A 22,805-nucleotide genomic window follows, 5' to 3' on the forward strand; every position below is an offset into this window, starting at 1 on the left:
CCCAAAGTCGGCTCTGCAGTTTGAAACAGTGGATCAACATCCTGTGACCAGAAAATGTGTATAAAAAGTAGGACCCACCCCACTGTATTCCAGTTCCAAGTCCTTCAGGGAAAGGGCGCTCCAAGGAGTACTCATAGGTGCTGTGCAGTGAGGGCTGGTGCCTGCCTGTCAGAGACCGTCTCAGAGGTGAGTGGACATAACCTGAAGTCTTCACTTTCTCCTTGAGAAGATGCTCATATGCCTGAAGTGCCTAGTAGCCACTCTGCCTGCTAAGAGAGGGAAGGAGTCTATCTGTTCTCTGTAGGTGAAGAGACTGTCCTGGAAGAGAGAGGCCCAGCATGTGCCAGGAACTGAGAGACATCAAGTGAGGTCTGACTATGTGAAAGTGGGCTAGGAGTGATCCATGCTGCAGTGCTGTCTGGCAAATGGTTCTTGGTGGGAACCGCTTAAAGTACTTATGACAGGGCTTGTGCCATGATCATCACATTGACCCGGTTGGAGCTTCATCTGCCATGATCATGGAAATGTCCTGATCAGGGTTGCAATGGCCACCATTGAAACAGTTGGGCTGCATCTGTTGGGCACTTAGCAATCGGCCTAATCAGGCCTGCTACTGTCCATGTCGGCCTGGGCAGAGCCTGCACCCTAACTGGTTCTGAAGGAATCCGCAGTAACCAAGGCCGCTGCACCACAGGACTAAGCTGGGTAGGGATGTAAATTGAGAAATGGCCCTCTCATTGCCTACCAGATGGAACTGGACTATCTTAATTGTGCATGGCCACTGCCTACCAGTCTGTACGGAGAAACTACCTGAGTCACTATCTTCTATCCACTACACCACGAGGTGGTAACAACTGCGAAAACTTTTAACTTAGTACACATTTGAATAGTAGAGAACTTAAGATTGCACCTGAGACTGATTCATGTTTTTACTTGACTGCAAGAGTAGGCACTAGCCTAAGAGGGGTCAGCGAGGTGGGACTAGCAAGGGAACTCAATGGTTAAAGTGCCACAAGAGAAGATTGTACCCAGGGTCACTGCCATGCATACTAAGTTGGACTGTGTCTGATTAATAGTACTTTCTTTTTCTTTAAAATGACAAGCTCTGTGCTTCATGTTGAAGTTTCTGTGGCTGGTAGTTGATTGTTGAGTGCTGAACCTGAGCCCCCCACACTACCTTCCTGGGAACACTGTAGCAGCTCACCCATGGTACCTTGAGAATCAAGTGCAGAAGGTGTTGTACTGGGACCAGTTTGTACAGCCATAATAGGATGAACCCCAGTACACCAGTAGCAAATTACCCCAACCCTCACAGGCCCAGTATCCCCTGTCTGCCTTCTGGCCCACTTCCATAGCAAATCTTCACAATAAAATGGGGACTGAGAGCGGGGAAATATGTTTTGCAAGATACAATGGTTGACAGACTGGTGGGTTGTCTAGCACTTGCTGGATTCCCAGTCATATGGGAAAGATGAGGTTGCGTGGCAGCATTTTTTTCTTTACAATCATTAGCTTGCGTCCTTGCGAGGTGAGATGTAGAGTAACCTGAGTGACAACATAGGCCATGGGCTTTTGGGATGAGGAGGCAAGTGAGGATGAGGATCATGGTTGAGAATTTAGGACCGGTACACAACTTGGACATCACATTCTTTCAGATGTGCCTTCAAGTAAGAACACCCACATATATTTGTGACATCTACTCAAGGATTCTGCCTGTATTTAAGGGCAAACCTTCCTCTAAGCAGTGGTTGTTGATGCTACTCTGATCCTGGCTCTCTACAAATAATCTTCAGTTAATACATTGTACTTAAGGAGATCATATTGCTTGTTTGTGTTTACTAGTGTATTGTCAAACGTTCTGATATCCAGTCACCTTATTTATCATCTGTGCCATTTAAGAACCATTAAAATAGTAAATGAATAATAGTGTCATGCATGAAGTTGTCTCATGACCACGTCTTAGAATCTTGTTTGAGAAGTTCTATATTGTCATAGTTGAACTTAGGGTTGGACTGAGTTAAGGTCTGAAATAGTTTTATAATTTTTGAAGCTGTAATTTCATGAAAATGGAATGCCGATCTTTTAGTGACCAGGTACTTGTTTGTGTTTCAGGAGTCAGTCTCTGGGACATTGAGTCCATACGTAAAGATGTGCGTGTCACACAGCAGCTAAAATCAGAATTCAAAATCATAGCCTCTGATAATATTGAAGACAAAACATCTGCACTCGGTGTTTCCGCCTCCTTAAAGGCAAGTTTTCTGGGAGGTTTGGTTGATGTGGATGGAGCAGCAAAATATTTGAAGGAAACAAAGACCTCCAAGCACCATGCCCGTGTTACTCTACAGTATTCTACAACAACAAAGTTTGAACAACTGACTATGAAGCATTTAGGACCTCACAATATTGCCTATCCAGGGATATTTGAACAGGATATCGGAACTCATGTGGTGACTGGTTTATTGTACGGGGCAAATGCATTCTTTGTTTTTGACTGTGAGGTATCTTCCTCAGAGAGCATGCAAGATATACATAGGGGTTTAATGGAAAATGTAAAGAATCTACAAATGTTTTCCATTAAAGAGACTGGAAAAGGCAGCCTAAATGAAAGGGGGAAGGTGAAATCTCAGAAGATCAAATGCACATTCTGTGGAGACTTTTCTTATCAAAACACCATGACTACATTTGAAGAGGCCATTATGATATATAATAGCCTCCCTTCGCTTCTTGGTACAAATGGTGAAAATGCAGTTCCTGTAAAGGTCTGGTTGTATCCACTAATCAACCTGGACTCCCGAGCCTCTCGGCTGGTGCGCAGTATTAGTCCTGTTCTTTTACAAGATGTCCAGGTTGTCATTGAAGAGCTAAGTGATATTGATATTCAGTGTAGTGACTTGATGACCAATTCAGCTGTTCTACACATCCCTCATATCAATAGTAAAATCCAGCTATTCAGAAATCTCTGCAGGCAGTTCACACTTGCCTTCCAGAAAGACCTTGCTAGAGTCCTTCCGGCTGTCCATGGAGGTAGAGAAGATGAGACTCTAATGTTGAACATTTTAACTGCCAAAGATGAATCCCCGTTCAGTAGCCAACAACTCAATAAATTTATTGAATCAAAACAGGAAGAGATCACCTTTGCCAGCTCATATCTTAATGTGCTAAAGGAAGTGAAGGAAGTTAAAGTTCTATTCTCTCAGTGGGAAAGAAACCAAGTGTTACAGGATCCGAAAGTTGAGTTAGTCGTCTCATTTACATTCACTTCATTACAAGAAGAGGACCCGCATTTATCAGACCTTAAACACTGGCTTCTTGTACAATATATGAATAAAAGTCCTCAGCCAACCTCCCCTAGTCCTGAGCTGGAGAAGACGAGGTCTAGGAGGTGGTTCAACAATGAAATCATCAATCAAGAAACAAGAACAAATGTCAAAGAGTTTATTGATTTTGCATGGGTTAATATCTTGAATAAGAAGATATGTTTTATTGTATCCTCAGTTCCAGATCTTCAGAATCCCGGGACTTCAATTTACTTGTATGACCACGGTGTTCTGATGAACACAGCTTTTCACCCCCCACGACTAGAGGCCCCTACAATTGATAGAATATCTCATGACAGTGTATGGATCACATGTACTCCAGGCCCTGATGGGCGTGATCCAATACTGAGCTATTGTGTGGAGTACAGACTAATGAGTGAACAAAGCTGGAATATCATTGAAGGAAAAGACACCAGTAAAGGGTTCACGGTGACAGGTCTTCATCCCAACTCTTTGTACCAATTTAGGCAATCAGTAGTAACAGCTCGTTGGGTCACCTTACCTAGTGATGCCACAGATATGGTACAGACTCTCCCTTGTAGTCCACCATGGAACTTGACAGGCCTGAATGAAACCCCAAATTCCATCATCCTCACGTGGCAGGAGCCCGACAGCATTGGTGTTGGGACACGGATAAATCACTACAAAATTGAATACTTAGAAGAGCCTAAAAACAACAACATCTGGCTGGAAGAATTGACTGGAAAAAAGACCGAGTCCTACACTATTGAGAGGCTCAAGCTTGACTTTTTGTACAGATTCCGTGTATCGGCGATCTGTGAAAATGCTGGAAGCAGTGCACCAAGTGTGGAGCATGTCTTTTCCACTTCTCTGGGTAAGAATTTGCAGTGGACGTCCTTGAATAAAATGTGCTTAGTTCTGTCAATATTCTTTTTTTTTTTTTTTTTTTTTTTTTACAAGGTAGGAGTTAATGTATAATAGCAGAAGGTATAAACATTTCAATAGGCATACTGGCAAGAATGTTCTCAGAACAACGTTTAGGAATAGGAAACACAAGGCAAAGGTATCAACTTCCCAGTCAGAAAGTACACTATTTAAAATATCCTAGATGACAATAGATCTATCAAGCTAAATATGTGCCCAGTTTAAAGATGCATTCTTAATTTAATCTGCATCAAAGATAACATAAAAATGTTAATTCTTTAGATGTATAATTATTTTATTGTAAGTTAGTGTGTATGCTAATAAGAAAAGATGACTGCCTGCAAGATAATTGCATGTAAACTGTTCATGTAGCTTCATGTTAATAGCAACAGGTCAAGAGGGTAACAAGTCATTAATACCTCTCTGAAAGCTGAGAGGATGGATTGGTTCCTTATGCATGTTCTCAAGGCATTCCAAAATAGGGAGAAGCTCTCTAAAGGTTTAGATACTGCACTTGGGATTCTGTAGGTTCAGTCAGACTCTTTCTGTTTGATTCTGTGCACCTGTAGCTAAAGCTTCTGAATTGTTTTACTTGGTGTTACAAAACGTACTACATAACAGCAGTTTAGCAGAGGAAGGATGAAAGCCCTTGTGCATTTTACAAGGTGGCTCTATTGGGGAAGTGACATTCTAACCACCGCCAAAGGTGCAAAGCCTTCTGGCAGGGGACCCAGGACCCCACTCTGCCCTGCTTGTTGCAGTATCATATGGCTGTGGTGTTGCCCTGTACCCACCTAATCTTGATGGGCGATAGGAAGGCCTTAAATGACTGACAAATGGCCCACAACTCCAAAAGATTAATATAGAGCCAGGTTTCCTCAGAAAAACTCCACTGATCTCCACTTCTCCCAGATGGCATCCTGAATAGTGCGGCCAGACATCTGTCATCACCGTTAGCTCTGGGTGTGGAAGGGAGAGGGGTCTGGTTCAAGTTTCATTGAGCAACCACCATGCAGATCACAAGCAACCTTCTCTGAAACCTGGATGACACCCAGCAGGTTTCCTTGGGGCTGGGCCCACAGACTTCAGTTCCCACTGCAGAGCCCGCACATGCCACCTGGCGAAGTGGACCAACAGGATGCATGAGGTGAACATGACAAAAAGCATCAGAGCTGCTTTCCTCATGATCCAGGACCAAAATTAAAACATTGGGAGCATAGCCTTAATGTCCAGGACTTGATATGACAGAGGCACTGCACCATGTCCAAGACAGGTCCTGTAAAATGAAGTCTCCTCAAAGGTGTCCCGTGTTACTTTGGCTCATTGATTGAGAACCCCCAACAATGTCAGGATGTTTGTGGTCATCCTGTGATGTTTTGTAACAAGCCCAGTTTTAGTAGCCAGTTGTCAAGTTGGGAGAAACTAGTAATTCCAACCTTCGAAAATAGGGGGTGACCACCACCATCACGTTTGAGAATATCAGAGGGGCACTGGTAAGGCTGAAAGGGAGCATAGCAAACTGAAAATGCTCTTGGCCAGCCTTGAAATACAGGTAGTGTCTGATTTGATCGCTTGAAGTATTAAAAAAAAGTGATGGATGGAATGCTTGACTCAACCTCAGCCACTGTTAGCTCTCTCGCTCTTCCTAAGTGCCAAGAAGTTAAGTTTAGTCCAATTCCCATCTGATTGTTTAATACTTTCTGTATTATCAACAAATCTGAGCAACCAAGAGAATAATCGTAAGGGCCACTTCTAATTTTAGACAAGCCATCCGGATGGCTTTATTAAAGGTAGTTTCCTTGCTAACCCAGATTGAAACCGTCCTAAGTAAAGGGCGATTAGCAAGAGTATCTGAGATGTAAGCCAATCCAAGTTCCTCAGGGGCCATAAAGGCCACATTATGCTGAGGAAAGGACCACAGACCACAGCTGCCTCAAGACGTTATTCTCAATGGTCTGTAAACTTGATGTATCAAAATAACCCCAGATGTCCACCCCATATGATGCAACAACTTAACACCTGATAGAGCTTAACTATAATTTTAAGTGTCTTTGAACCCAATCTAAATGCAAAATTCATAAGTCCTGAGGCAACTGAACCATTCATACTTTCATATTTTTGAGAAGACAAAGAAGTAGCCCAGGAGCCATTCTGATCAAATAGGTCACCTTGATAAGGGAAAGCAGAGACCTTAATAATTTCAACCACTTTGAGGACCTCTCTTACAGATTTAGTGGCCATTGACGTACAACCATAACATGAGATATTTTTAAATTTGTGGAAATATCCACTGAAAGTCACAAAAGCAATAATTAGACATTGTAAGCCAAGAGAAGTATGTGCTAACAAAACAGCATCGTCAGCATATAATAATGCCAAAATTAACCTGTCATCCACTCGGGAAAGTGGTGAGGGGGGGGTTACTTCTAATTGATTAATATGTAAAGTAAATAAAAAGGGAGCTACAATGCAACCTTGTCTGACGCCCATCAAAAAAGTCTGTAAATTGGCCCTCTGAAACATATTGCACAGCAGTTAAGGTGTCCTTGTGCAGGGTCCATACGAAACTGTTTTACCTTCTTAGTGAGGGTCTTTCTTATGGGAAAGAGTGGCGCTCAAGACTACGAGGTGAATATAAGTTTAGAGCAGTTATGACACGGTGCACTCTAAGAGGACCACACCCCTGATCCCCAACTTTGTGGTGAACCAAACAGCTACAATTAGTAAACAAACAAGAGGCACTCGTTGAATCAACATTAGTATACCAAATAGTACAATAATATATGCCAAAGTTACTGCAAATGTCCTTTGTAATATGGCCCCATGCCAAGTAACATAGAAGTGGTGTGGAGTACCAATATACAAATTGAGAGGTGAAGCAGTCTCCAATATGTTCCACAATTCTTATAATTTAATGTCAGTGTCTCCTTCCAATGTAATCAGTTTAATCAGCGAAAATTTGCCATGGGCGATGCTCCAATCCATGGGTACTCACAAACATTATTCCAGGGGCCAAAAGGTATTGTCTGTGATGTGACAGAGAGCCGCATTGATGCCAGCAGGGTGGCTGTACATAGGATGCACTGATATAATATAATGTGATGTACTAAGGTGACACAGTTCTGCATGTTAACCCCTTAGCTGCTGGGCCTTTTCCCCCCCAGTGCTGAGCCCTTTTTTGGCTATTTGGGGTAGTTCGGGCTTAGGGCTTCATAACTTTTTGTCCACATAAGCTAACCACGCCACATTTGCGTCCTTTTTTTCCAACATCCTAGGGATTCTAATGGTACCCAGAGTTTGTGGTTTCCCCTGGAGGAGACCAAGAAAATATCCAAAATACAGTGAAAATTTCGTTTTTTCCAAAAAAATGGGGAAAAAGGGCTGCCGAAGAAGGCTTGTGGTTTTTTCCCTGAAAATGCCATCAACAAAGGGTTTCTGGTGCTGAAATCACTATGTTCCCACCTTTCAGGAACGGGCAGACTTGAATCAGAAAACCACATTTTCCAACACAAATTTGGCATTTTACTGGGACATACCCCATTTTTACTATTTTTGGTGCTTTCAACCTCCTTCCAGTTAGTGACAGGAATGGGTGTGAAACCAATGCTGGATCCCGGAAAGCTAAACATTTCTGAAAACTAGACAAAATTCTGAATTCAGCAAGGGGTCATTTGTGTAGATCCTACAAGGTTTTCCTACAGAAAATAACAGCTGAAATAAATAAATATTGAAATTGAGCTGAAAACAACAGCCATTTTTCTTTATGTTTTACTCTGTAACTTTTTCCTGCGATGTCAGATTTCTGAAAGCAATATACCGTTTTGTCTGCTGGACTCTTCTGGTTGCGGGGATATAAAGGGCTTGTAGGTTCATCAAGAACCCTAGGTACCCAGAGCCAATAAATGAGCTGCACCCTGCAGTTGGTTTTCATTCTATACTGGGTATACAGCAATTCATTTGCTGAAATATGAAGAGTGAAAAAGAGGTATCAAGAAAAACTTTGCATTTCCAAAATGGGATCAAGATAAGGTTTTGAGAAGCAGTGGTTATTTGCACATCTCTGAATTCCGAGGTGTCCATACTAGCATGTGAATTGCAGGGCATTTCTCAAATAGACGTCTTTTTTACACATACTCTTATATTTGGAAGGAAAAAATGTAGAGAAGGATAAGGGGCAATAACACTTGTTTTGCTATTCTATGTTCCCCCAAGTCTCCCGATAAAAATGATACCTCACTTGTGTGGGTAGGCCTAGCGCCCGCCACAGGAAATGCCCCAAAACACAACGTGGACACATCCCATTTTTTGACAAAATACAGAGCTGTTTTTTGCAAAGTGCCTACCTGTAGATTTTGGCCTCTAGCTCAGCCGGCACATAGGGAAACCTACCAAACCTGTGCATTTTTGAAAACTAAAGACCTAGGGGAATCCAAGATGGGGTGACTTGTGGGGCTCTGACCAGGTTCTGTTACCCAGAATCCTTTGCAAACCTCAAAATTTGGCTAAAAATACACATGTTCCTCACATCTCTGTGGCAGAAAGTTCCGGAATCTGAGAGGAGCCACAAATTTCCTTCCACCCAGCGTTCCCCCAAGTCTCCCGATAAATATGATACCTCACTTGTGTGGTTAGGCCTGGTGCCCGCGACAGGAATAGATCACACAACGGTCAATGATGGTCCTTACGTGAGGCAGCTGTTGACCCTGGGGTGATCCATTCCTGACACAGGCACTAGGTTTAGGCACTCAAGTGGGGTAGTGTTTTTATCAGGACAGGTGAGGAGTCACTGGGTGGTAGGAATGTTGTGGATCCCAGCATATTCCTGTAGTTTGTGTGACAGAAATGCAAGAAAAATTTAGTTTTTTTCCCAACATTTCAGCTTTGCAGGGTATTCTGGGTAAGAAAACTTTGGGGAATCCACACAAGTCACACCTCTGTGGACTCCCCCGAATGTCTAGTTTCCAGAAATGTTTGGGTTTAGTGTGTTTCTCTATATGGCCGCCGAATCCAGGACCAAAAACACAGGTGCCTGCCTTACAAAACCAGTTTGTTTTGCCATAGATAATTTTGATGTCTCCACAATATGATTTGGGTGGTGGAATTTGGGGCTGAACTAAATTGGGGAGCTCCCAAGAGAGCACTCTCTCTCTCTCTCTCTGCTTGCCGCCGCATTCACCTGCTCTCTGGGTTGGCCTAACCCACTATTACCCAGTTGCACGAACAGCTTGCGAAGGGACAGCAGGACTGTCCTCATCACCTCCCTCATAATGTACTGGAAGAGGAGTTATCGAATGGGACTCCTCTGACTGAAAAATCACTCCCAGAGTCTGCACCATTGTCCTATCCCTCAGATGCTGTCTCAGTATCTGATGTCTCAGTCTCTGATCCTATGTCAGAGCGGTCCTCTATAACCCGAGTGCAGGCAGCAGTCATCCATCAAGATGCCATCTCTGCTATTGGCTAAACTGTTGCTCTAAAACACTAGCCTACGTAGACAGTCACAAAATCGATGGTGTGTGTGAGATACGTGCAACAGTAGAGGCCACCTTACCTGTGCTTCTTCCCTCAATCAGCACGTACTTTCAAGATACTCAAAAACACCTTGTCACATACCATTCGTCACAGTCTTTAGCACCTCCTGCGCCCAGTCCAACAATCATTATTGGTGCTCCCACTCCCTCCTCCTCGGATTCCCTCATTACCACCCAGCAAAAGTGCCCTTCATCTCTCCATAGCCGCCCTCCACCCCGCACATACATTTCATTGGTATTATAGCGCAGGTAATGGCTGACTTTACTAATGTACTCAGCTATTTACATAAAATACAGATTTGCTCTTTGCAGTAGGCATATAAACCTTCTGCGCTTCTTTATGGCACTAAAACTGCCACTAGACAAGTCGGACCCTTTTCCCCCCAGGGAAACCACACACATATTGACAAAAGTGATATATATATGACAGCCAACCACCTGAAACTCAACTCAAGCAAAACCGAAAGAATCCTCTTTGGCCCACACAAAAATACCTGGGACCCCTCATGGTGGCCCACCACGCTAGGCCCTGCACCCACCCCGCCAACCACGCACGCAACCTCAGCATCATCCTAGACTCCTCCCTCTCGATGACCCAACAAATCAACGCTCTCACCTCCTCATGCTTCAACACACTCCGTATACTGAAAAACATTCAAATGGATCCCCACAGAGACCAGAAAAACTGTCACTCACGCACTCATCAGCAGCATGTTTGATTTCGGAAACGCCCTCTACGCCGGCACCACTCTAAAACTCAAGCGCAAACTACGCGCATCCAGAACTCAGCAGCACGACTCCTCCTCGACCTCCCCCGACACGAACACATCTCTCCACACCTCAGATCCCTCCACTGGCTCCCCACTGACAAAAGGATCACCTTCAAGATCCTCATCCTCGCACACAAATCACTCCACAACACAGGCCCTGCCTACCTCAACGAGAGTCACCTTCCACACCCCCACACGAAACGTCCGCTCAGCTGACCTCTCTCTCGCCTCTGTCCCCCGCATCAAACACACCACCACTGGGGGCAGATCCTTCTCCTACCTTGCACCCAAAACCTGGAACGCCCTCACAACCCACCTTCACAAGACCTAAAACCTACTTCTTTTCAGGAAGGGCCTCAAAACCTAGCTTTTCGAACAGTGAACCTCCCAGCCCCTTTCCCTCCCCCGTCCCCCCCTCCAGTGCCTTGAGACCCTCACGGGGGAGTAGCGCGCTTTATAAATCTTTGATATATATATATAGATCTACCTCTATATATATATATATATATATCTACCTACATAGATATATCTATAGATATATATCAATGTAGATAGATATATCTATCTACATAGATATATATATATAGATCTATATATATATATATATTTTTTAGTTGTTGTATGGTTTCCTTGGGGGCCAAAATGTCCCCCAGGGAAACCCTACAACATCTAAAAAAAAATATTGCCACAGGGGGTCACCCTGCCCACGGGCGACCCCCTGTCATTTTATTTGTATTTTATTTGTTTTTATTTTTTTGGGGGGGAAAAAATAAAAAATTCCCCTGGGGGCACCTACCTTTTTTTTAAATAAAAAAATATGCCGGGGGGGGGGGTGGCCCGTTTTCCGAGGGGGCCGCCCCCCCAAAGTGAAATCCCTGGCGTCTAGTGGTGTTTCCTGGCTCGGGGGCCAGGAAACACTTTCAGAAGGCCTCGTAAGAAAGGGGAGACTCTCCCCTTTCTTACGAGGCCTTCCCGAACGTGGGAAAGGCCGTTTTCCCCATCAAAGCAGGAAGCGGCCGCAAGGCTTCTTCCTGCTTTGATGGGGAAAACACCTTTGAAACGTCAGCGCGCCGTCACAAAGGGGCGGGTGGGGGGCGGGGGGAGACACGGAAGCTTCTGTGTCTCCCGGGGGAAGGTTTAAAAAAAAAATCCTCGGGTGCGTTTTATTAATACCCTTCCTGGTGTCGGCCACTGGTCGTGACCCGCACCAGGGAGGGTGTGTGGGCGTCGGCCAGTGGCCGACGCCCGCATCTAACAGGTTAATGAAATACTCTTTGGAATTTTAAATACCTTTATTACATTTTTGCTGCAGGATGCCTTTAGAAACACACTTATTTTTAAAGTCGGCTGGTGCGGGATAACTTAGTTGCTTCCCTTTTTTAACTTCAATTAACCTTTAAATTAAGGCTTGTCTTTTTAGTTAACTTCCTTCTCAGTGTTAGTGCTGAGATAAGAAAGCAGCAGGCCAGTGCTCCTGACCAGGGGCCGCATGTAAAGGTCACGAAGGCCGCATGCGGCCCCCGGGCCGTACTTTGAGTATCACTGCTCCAATCCGACCCCGCAGTCAAATGTCAATGTCCAAATTTAGTCCAATAAGTTCTTCTGCGACAAATTGCCAGAAATTATGATCCAACCTGATTACACAGCCAACACGTGTTTCATCTGGGGGATACTCCAATGACTTCGTCAGGGCTGCAATTGTATCAAAAAATGAGCCTAATAACCAATTTAGAATAGTTATCATATGCTAGAATAATGTATAAACCCATAACCATATAAAAAAACGTGGGATGGATAGATAGTAAAATAGAGTTGTTTAAAATAGAATAGAAACCCTTCTCTGTGTGAGCCCGTGAAGGTGTCATCAAAACGTGAATAGTCTCTACACGTTTTCCAAAAAGAAAACCCAAAAGTGTAAAAACAGTTATGTTTGTGATGTGAGCTAAAACATTTTTGAGTGTATGAAGGTGATCCAAAGGTAGAAAGAAAAGGCCTAATAGGAAGTATAGTCTGTACACAAAACATACAGACTGACAACTGTAGAGGTTAAAATAGAAAAAATAGTAGCGTAATTACCTGTATACACAATTTTCGCATGTTTCAACAGGCATCAGTACGTGTAGACATAGTTCATCTATGGATCAGCCAAAGTATACCTCCGCTTCACAAATCAATCTCACTCATATTATGAGTGAATCTGCTAAATGAATAAACATGTACCACTACTATTAGTATGTGCTATACAGCTCCATCTATGCTATTTTTACCGCAATGCATGGAAAGCCACCAAAAAGCCTAAATCACTGGACAGATGCCGTCAGCAACAGAACCCATCTGTATCTGTAGCAAAGAATGGACCGTATCCATACCGAACGCAAATATGCGTCGGAAATGCTTCCCGCCGATAGTTTTATCTTAACTGCTGAAAGTGAAAAGAGGACTAACGAGCTCCTCTCTGTTATAAAAAGTCCCCACGTAAGCGGAACGTACGCGTGATGCCGAAACAGTGAAAGGACTTTCTTACTAAGTGAAAGGACGTTCTAACTAAGCGCGGCCATCGTGCAAGGAGTATCCTTAGTGTGAATCGAAACAAAGCACTCGTATTCATGTTAGCGCGACCATCTTATAGAGTGTTTATATAGGCATTAATCCAAAATTCAGCCCTTAATAAACATACAAAAATGGAAAGTACTACTCTGTGCCTTCATGGTACCATGATGAATTGGTGAATGCCAGAAAAGATTAAATATGTGAAAAGATAATAATTTGTGTGAACAAGCTGTTAGTACTATCCCTACACCCAAAAGAACAAGTTCTAATGAAAGATATTTGCCTTAAACAAGCTTATTTTGAATAGTTAAAGAAAAGAAAGGTGTCCACCCTAGAGAATGATGTTGCATAATGTTCTTGTCATACTTAAATTGTTAATAATAGATAACAGAAGTAGAAGATAAGATAAGAAAGTATTAAACCATGCACATCACAAAAGAAGTATTCAATGGCTCAATCAGTTTGTCAAAGCCAATATGTAGACCCATCATAATCTAACACAACAATGCAGAGTTATCAGATTCAGATTATTTCAAACTAGATAACAAATGGCCGTATTTGTCAGCATGATTAATATGACATATCTTTCCAAATATATTAGTACATCTAATTCACTCGTTAACAATAGCAGAGCATTAATACACATAGCTATACTGGTCAGGCTATTTCGCCAATAATCGTAAATTGGTCATGTGTAATTCCAGTAACCCAGGGTTTCATACTCATTCTTAGTATGATTGGTGACATGTCTCATATCTTAATCTCCTAAAAAGTATTCTAATTCCCTTTCCGTATTGAGACCTGTTTCTACCGCTCTGAGGTGTAGTATCCATAGTGCTTCCTTTCTGCGTAGAGCTAGTTCTCTGTTGCCCCCTCTGGGGTCCATAGTTACGTGTTCAATACCAAAAAATTCAATGGTTTTACGGATACCTTGTGATTCACATGACATTATGTGTGCTCTCAGTCGGTATCTATAATCTTCATGTATAAGAGCCCTAGCATGTTCTCCAATCCTCACTCTGAGCGGACAAATTGTACTCTCTACAAAAACGGTTACATTTGCAGGAAACAATGTACACCACAAATGGAGTACTGCAATTAATGATAGATCTGATCTTGAAGGTCTGACCTGTATTGCCAGTATATTCCTTTTTGCCATGGCAGGCCCATTTACATAGTCCACAGTGTCCACAATTGTAAAAGTCCATCCTATAGGTAGATAACCAATCCTCTCTATTACGCATTGTTGGAAAACTGGGGCTAATAATACTCCTGAGGGATTTATCCCTACGATATGTAATTTCAGGTTTATCGTTAATAATATCCCTCAAAATATCATCCTGTTGTAGGATATGCCAGTGCTTGTGGACATATTTCCGCAACTGCTTTGAAGTTTCGGTATAGTCTGTCACCAGTCTCACTTTATCACAATCATCCCGTGTTGGGTGCTCTCTAGGTTTAAGTGTATCATCCCTGAGAATAAGTCTAATTCGGCGCTGTGCTTTGTCAATGATATGCCTTTTGTAGTCTTGCTGTTCAAATCATTGACTCATTTCAACAATGCATGTATCAAATTCATCATTTTTACTGCAGTTATGTCTTGCCCTAACCATTTCTCCAAAGGGTATTGAAGTAATTTGATGTGGGTGGGCACTTTCAGCATGTAAAATCGAATTGCACGCAGTAGACTTTCTGTATAATCTACTATGTATTCTGTTATTTTCTGTGAACAATTGTACACCAAGAAATTCTATAAGATTGGCACTATATTGGTAAGTAAATCTCACATTCAAGGCACCCCCTACCGCCATCCTGTTCATGGCGGGTTTCCCGCCATGAACAGGATGGCGGTAGGGGCTGTCAGAATCCTCATGGCGGCGGAGCGCGCTCCGCCGCCATGAAGGATTCCCCCGAGCAGCGGTAAGTCGGCGGGAGCCCGCCGACTTGCTGCTTCTGACCGCGGCTGAACCGCCGCGGTCAGAATGCTCGTGGGAGCACCGCCAGCCTGTTGGCGGTGCTCCCGTGGTCGGTGGCCCTGGCGGCCACCGGCCGCCAGGGTCAGAATGACCCCCTTAATCTTTTCTGGCATTCACCAATTCATCATGGTACCATGAAGGCACAGAGTAGTACTTTCCGTTTTTGTACGTTTATTAAGGGCTGAATTTTGGATTAATGCCTATATAAACACCATATAAAATGGTCGCGCTAACATGAATACAAGCACTTTGTTTCAATTCACACTAAGGATACTCCTTGCAAGATGGCCGCGCTTAGTAAGAACGAGTCCTTTCAGTGTTTCGGCATCCCGAGTTCGTCCCGCTTACGTGGGGACTTTTTATAACAGAGAGGAGCTCATTAGTCCTCTTTTCACTTTCAGCAGTTAAGATAAAACTATCGGCGGGAAGCATTTCTGACGCGTTCGGTATGGATATGATCCATTCTTTGCTACAGATACAGATTGTTTCTGTTGCTGACAGCATGTGTCCAGTGATTTAGGCTTTTTGGTGGCTTTCCATGCATGGCGGTAAAAATAGCATAGATGGAGCTGTACAGCACATACTAATAGTAGTGGTACATGTTTATTCATTTAGCAGATTCACAAATAATATGAGTGAAATTGATTTGTGAAGCGGAGGTATACTTTGGCTGATTCATAGATGAACTATGTCTACACGTACAAATACCTGTTGAAACATGCCAAAATTGTGTATACAGGTAATTAGGCTACTATTTTTCTATTTTAATCTCTACAGTTGTCAGCCCGCATGTTTTGTGTACAGACTATACTTCTTTTTAGGCCTTTTCTTTCTACCTATGGATCACCTTCATACACTCAAAAATATTTTAGCTCACATCACAAACATAACTGTTTTTACACTTTTGGGAATTCTTTTTAGGAAACTTGCAGAGACTATTCACGTTTTGATGACACCTTCACGGGCTCACACAGAGAAGGGTGTGTTTCTATTCTATTTTAAACACTTTTATTTTACTATCTATCCATCCCAAGTTTTTTGATATGGTTATGGGTTTATACATTATTCTAGCCTATGATAACTGTTCTAAATTGGTTATTAGGCTCATTTTTTTATACAATTGCAGCCCTGACTAAGTCATTGGAGTATCCCCCAAATGAAACACGTGTTGGCTGTGGAATCAGGTTGGATCATCATTTCTGGCAATTTGTCGCAGAAGAACTTATTGGACTATATTTGAACATTGACATTTGAATGTGGGATGAGATTGGAGCATCGCCCATGGCAAATTTTCACTGATTAAACTGATTACATTGGATGGAGACACTGACATTAAATTATAAGAAATGTGGGACACATTGGAGACTGCCTCGCCTCTCAATTTGTATATTGGTACTCCACACCACTTCTATGTTACTTGGCATGGGGCCATATTACAAAGGGCATTTGCAGTAACTTTGGCATATATTATTGTACTATTTGGTATACTAATGTTGATTCAACGAGTGCCTCTTCTTTGTTTACTCCATACGAAACTGAATAAAATTATCCTCCACACTGATAGGGACAAACTGTGGGCTTTGTTAACCTCTATTTACCCTCTCAAATGCAGAGATAAGTTCTATAAATGCCATATGCAGACTCCCTTCTTTGACTCAAACATATTTGTTGATAATTAAATGCAGATTTAAACATTAGTCGAGAGTGCTCTGCCCAGGTCTAAAGCCAAATTGAAGGTCACAAAAGATTGCATTGTCCTCAGCTCAAGACATAAGACGAGACAACACAACACTACCGACCACCTTTACTGGTGAATCTATCACAAGAGGTCACAAGATCAGGGAATACCTGTTCCAGCAGCAACTTTAAAATTGTGGCTAAGTAGGGGGGCCCATAGGGCTGTTTCCATGGTATAACTGTCCAAAGGGACCCTATGAGAACCGAAGGCTTTTTTGTTGCACAACTATTTAAGAGCATCAGAAACCTCATCAGTATTGTAAAGGATGCTTGCGGAACCCCTACAGGGGCAGCGTCCAAAGTCACCTGGTGGTCGCCAGGTGACAGACCTATATAAGCCCTTGAAATGCGAGAGCCAGTAGCTCGAAAATATGAGAGCAAACAACTTTCCTCTCCCCTGGTGAATATAATGGACTGTTTGCTCTTTCTCAAAACAGTGCACACTGGTGGAGCGTATTAGCCTGCAATTCCTCCCTTAAAAATATCTTCCTCTTCTTTAAAGCTGACATATCTTAGAATGCAAGCTGCCACTACGGCTTTACCTGTAGGGGCTGCTTTTAATGATTTCTGAAGCTCTCTGTAAGCCTTAGAACACGTTAAATCAAACGATCTGCAGGAGGAAGCGGTTGACCTTGGACTACTGCATGTTACATTTTTTCAGGTTTTGTTACAAACAACCTGTAATGCTTCCAGAATGGATCTGTCAGAAGACTCTTCCAAAAGACATACAGCAAACTCCAGAGTACAGAAAGTTATCAGGTTTTACTGAAAATATCAGGGACTACTTTAGACCACTTGATCCTGTGGCCCTGATCTACTGGTGTTAGTCTGCCAGCAGCATAGTGGAGGAGCTCCTGAAGTTAGGTAATCCAACCCCCCTCCTTATTCTCCCACTCAGCAAAAGAGATAAAGTATTATGATCTCTAAAATTTTACACAGAAGTCTTAAAAAGCTTAATCAAAGGGACAAGGGGAGCAGATACAAAATATAATCAATAATTGTTGAAGATCCCACCACCGTAAAATAAGGGTGTCTGCTGCTAAGCCAAGTTATCTCCTCTTGTTGGCAGTGAACTCTTAAGTTAAACTCATTCAAGATAAAATTCAGAAGCTCTCCCTGTTGAGTGTTCCATATTTTCTGTTCTGCAGGGAACCCCCCCCATTAGACTGCACCAAACCCTGCAGCCAGCCACTAACATACAGATGAAGATTAAAATTACCTGCGAGAACAACTGAGATGTAGCCACTGGAGTCAGCTCTAATACTCTCCAGCAATGCCCGAAGGGGGTGCAAATGCTCTTAGAAGTAAGAAACAGATAGTTATATTAGTTCATCAGTAGCAAGCTATGCAACCTTGAAAAATAGTGAACAACGGGTTGAGTATGGGGAGAACCATAGTCCAGTTGTCTTGGCTCACAGTAAGCTTCAAGGAAGTAACAATAATTAAACTCCGTTTAGCTCGCCCTAAAGGATCCTGGCTTGCAGTTAAGGTAAAAAGATATAAAACCATACATATGTTATAACTGCATACAGAATGAAGACAACACATATAACTGACTTTGCGACCTAGTCCAGCAATGTCCATACTTAAAGGGTCCTAAGAAATCAGATCCCCCGGTGATCAACCTCTAGACAACTCTCCACAGTTATACGCTCAGTAGAAGCCATTAATTATCCCAGTCAGACCTGTTGTAAGTATTGTGGGCTTTTAACCACGCCCACCCCACGCCCATCACTTTCACTCTTTCCTGGGCTTGCCTTTAAAAAGTTCCTTCTTATGATTGATAAATGCTTTACTTTTGTCCCTCCGAGGGGCAGTTTTGTTACCGCCTTGCAGACTACCCCTGTTACATGGATAATTACACAACTGCTGATAAGTTCGACTGCGAGCGAACTTCTTTTTCTTTTTGTGTCTCTCCTTTGTGCTCATGGCGGCCATGGCACTATGTCAATTGTTTTACTTTTCAATTTCAATTTAAGTGGCAAGAAAAGTCCAGTTGGGAATTTACAATGCTAATAGCTCTAACTCGGGCAAACGTGAGACCCATTGCATTACAAATGCTTGTCCAGTCTTCCTATTTCGCTATAAGAATTGGACTATATTTGGTACTAAAAAAAAAAAAAAATCCTACGTTGCAGCTCAGTTGTTTGTTCTTCATACCTTGGATTCTTGGAGAACCTGCAACCCCTACATATCTCGGCACCCAGAAGTGTTTAGCGAACGTTATGGTGTTCTGCTTTTGTCAATCAGCCATTGTGAAAAAAGGTTACAGGTGAAAATGTTGTCACAAATGCCAATTGTTTTCCTACTCATTTTCGATATTTCTTTATTTCAACAGTTATTTTACTTAGGAACAATCTTGAGGGAGCTACACATACGACCACTTACTAAATTCAGAATTTTGTCTACTTTTCAGAAATGTATAGCTTCTCAGGGTCACCCATGGGTTTCACACTGGTTTCCACCACAAACTGGAAGCAGATGGTAAGCACAAAAATAGGGCAAATAGGATACCCCTAAGAAAAATGCTAAAACTGGGTACAAAGTTAGGTTTCTTGATTCAGCTCTGCTTGTTCCTGAAAGCTGGGCAGATGGTGACTTTAGTACAGCAAACCCTTCATGGATGCCATTGTTAGGGAAAAACGGACACTTTTATCTGGAGCAGTTTTTCCCAATCAAAAAACTCAAACCCAGCATCCCATATCTGTCATTCCTTCCAGCATAAAAATGAGCAAGCAAATATTGCTTTTAAGCTTGTAAATGACAAGTGCCGTTTTATAGTGAAGGCTTTGCTGTTCTCAACCAAACTTTGGACCATACTTCTTAAATTTCAATATTTAAATCCTCTGCCAGTTATCCAGGATATATGTGTGGTTTTCTAGTAACTCATAGAGGTATAAAGTGTCTGACTGAATGTTTCATTAAGTGTTTTTTACCATATCTCTTTCTCCTTAGCTTCCGTGATCTGACTGATGCATCAATTGTATTAAGCAATAATTATCATTGGCCAAGCTTTGATGCATGATTCATTGATCTGTATGACACTATTGGTGAAAGGTTCATGCAAAAATTGTGGTTTTCCAGTATCATCTCTTGAAATGTATGTTTACACATTGTAGTCATTATGGTTAATGGATAAGTTGCTACATTTCAGTTCCTAAACACGATTTTCAAGTGTACCACAAGTATCGACAAAGAAGTCAGCAGCTTGTGAACCAATAGTCTCTTGCTATGAGGCAACTAATAAACAAGGTGTATAGTGATTCCCAGCTTATAAGAACAACCAACATCTAAAGAGCTATATTCAGCGATTGCACCATTTCCATTGCAGGAAGGTAACTTTGTTACATAAATATATATTTCGACATTGGGAAACCCCAAACCTCCTTCCGACATTTTAATTTCTATATTGCGTTCCCGGCCAGCTTAGTCTTTTGTTTTTCCATTGTTTTTCCATTTGTTGTATGTATTAATTGTTCAGTAGTTTTTCTTGCCTCTTCCTTCTCCTCCTGTATTTCTCAAGGGTCTTTACACAGAGGTCATCTATTTCCCGGACATCTTTGCAGAGGAACTTAAGATTTGACAGACTGCTGGTGAAATTAGTCTTCCCAAAACCTTGGCCTCTTAGGTCATGGCTAGGATGTTAAATCAAGACCCACGAGATCTAGAAATTTATCTTGACATGGGCACCAGGACTTGTGATCTCTAACAAATCACGCTAACCATGTGGCAGTTCTTGTGTCAGTCTCTGGTTCTGTGGCTACTTTGTCCTCTAATGAGGGTTGTGGACGCTTCTTTAGTGTTTCCCTAAACTACTTGTCTATATGTTTTTCAGCCTTCTGGCCACATGCTGGTTCGCCTTTTCTGCAGGACCTGAGTATTAGATTTCCTGGGGGTCCAGCATGTTGGAGTGTGGTGCTCCTTTTCATTCTTCTGACATAGCCTTTTGTCTAGTTTTAGCAATTAATTTCCTGAGATGGCAACCAAGACCTGCTACCAATGGATCTTCATATAATCCTCCTAGGGAAGTATACCTGTCATATCCATCATTGTCCCATGCCAGAGGCGTGTCTATAAGGAGCAAGGTATCCCAGTTAACCATGTCACCATAAGCACTGGTTCTCTCAGGCTCCCATGTGGAGGGTATTGGTTGCACGGATAATTATTAGTTAGGAATGCTTCTCCGAGCCTCTCAAAAGGATTTTTCATTCTTATAGTGCTTTGTAGGTATATGCCAGGGCCCTGGGTTGTTGAAGCCTCAGGGATGACGTTAGTATAGTGACTCATGTAAATGGGTTCTGGATGACTGTCTACCAGCTTCAGGATCTGCCTTGCTAAAGGGCTCAATGTGTCCTATGCCACCCTGTGCACCAACCACAGTAGGGTTTCTGCCGAGCCTTTCAGCATCAGGTAAAAAGTGTGCCCCTCCTCATAATCACTTCATCCATAACCAGGCCCACTGAGTCTACCTACCCCTGTTAATCAGCTATGGAAAAGAGGGTAGTATGACACTCCTCGCTTTATATCTATGGGGGTGCTGCCTATGCCAAGTCGCTCAAAATCTTGTAATACATGCCTTTGTGGGCTGCATGCTTCCATGATGGGGTTATTCTATGGGCTGTACACACAGCACTTAGCAATAGATCTGGGTGCAACAGTATGTGAGCGGGTGACACGATGTAAGACTGGAATAGCACAATTGCAACTGCTCTCAAAGTGAGAGACCATGCACTGACTTGACTCTTTCTGTCTGATAGGAAACAAGCAGTTCCTCTATCCACTTATCAGTATGGATTTTGTCAGGTTGCTTCTCTAGTCCCTTAATGGTCCTTACTCCTAAGTTAGCCATATATTGTTAAACACATACATGATAGCTGGCTAACTCATCTAATGAGTAGGAATGTGTATTGATTTTACTGTAACATTGATGATTCTCAGCTGGTTCTTTGTCTTCATTCTGAATCTTCTATCTTTTTGCCCCTTTTCCAAAGTTGCCTTAAGGACATTGTCACCTTGGTGAATACGTATCTTAAACTATACTTTAGCAAGATCAAGACTATTGTTTTTGGTTCTTTAGCAACAGTTCTGTCGAAACAATGATGACCTCACTGTATGGGAAAGCCCTCCATTTCTATTCAGATGGTTTGGAATCTTCGAAATATGTTTAACCATGTGGTATCCTTCAAACTGCAGCTCTGGGAATTGATATCAGTTTGCTCCTTGGCTCAGAGGACACCATATCTTGCCGAAAGACTGTCACTCCTGACTTTATGTTTTCATGTTATGCTCACACTAACACAGTTTATCTGGCCTTTCTCAAGGGTAGCATCCTGCCCCTACAGTTGCCACAGAACATGACCACTTGTCTCATCCTCTTAGAGCAGTACCATATTTCTAGCTATTTCGGACCATTGCTGTGGCTTCCTGTAGCTCATCACATTCTATTTAAATCTTAACACGCCTTACACAAAATAGTGTACAGTTCAGGCCTTGACTTTTTGTCTCACGCATTCTTTGTTATTCTTCCTCATGTGTTCTTCAATCCTGTTCATCTAACCTCTTGTTAATCCATGCTTTCCTTAAGATTGGCCAGTAAAGCCTTCTCAGTCATTGTTGCGCAAACTCAGAACTCTTTCTACCACCTTATATTCTGAAAGGCATTGACAACTTGGTAATTCCATAAAAGTACCTACATTTTGGTTCTAAGGTCGAGCTAGGCAGCTGTTAGAAATGTGGTCTTTGGTTGGCAGTCAGGTTACCCCCTGTCCAAGCAACGACCCACACTCTAGTCACGGTAAGTCACACACAATCCAAATTATTCTGTGCCCACCCTCTGGTAGCTTGGCACTGAGCAGTCAGGCTTAACTTAGAAAGCAATGTGTAAAGTATTTGTGCAGTAAATCATACAATAATACCATATAGCACCACAAAAATACACCACACAGTGTTTAGAAAAATATATAATACTTATCTGGATATTTGCAGGTCAAAACGATAAAAGATGCAATTAGAAAATGTAAAGATATCACTGGGAACTGA

At 42.4% G+C, this 22,805-nt stretch overlaps 1 protein-coding gene across 3 annotated transcripts in view; it reads left to right on the forward strand.

The window, feature by feature from the left end:
* The window catches only part of LOC138299196 (stonustoxin subunit alpha-like), an 80,990-nt gene that overhangs the window by 14,260 nt on the left and 43,925 nt on the right, over nucleotides 1-22,805 (forward strand). For all 3 annotated transcript variants that reach the window (XM_069237300.1, XM_069237298.1, XM_069237299.1), the window contains exon 3: nucleotides 2,113-4,152. In XM_069237300.1, the coding sequence (XP_069093401.1) occupies nucleotides 2,113-4,152 (2,040 nt within the window). The remainder of the gene's footprint in view (nucleotides 1-2,112; nucleotides 4,153-22,805) is intronic.

This window comes from Pleurodeles waltl, chromosome 6 (genome assembly GCF_031143425.1).
Source record: "Pleurodeles waltl isolate 20211129_DDA chromosome 6, aPleWal1.hap1.20221129, whole genome shotgun sequence".
Taxonomy (NCBI): Eukaryota; Metazoa; Chordata; class Amphibia; order Caudata; family Salamandridae; genus Pleurodeles; species Pleurodeles waltl.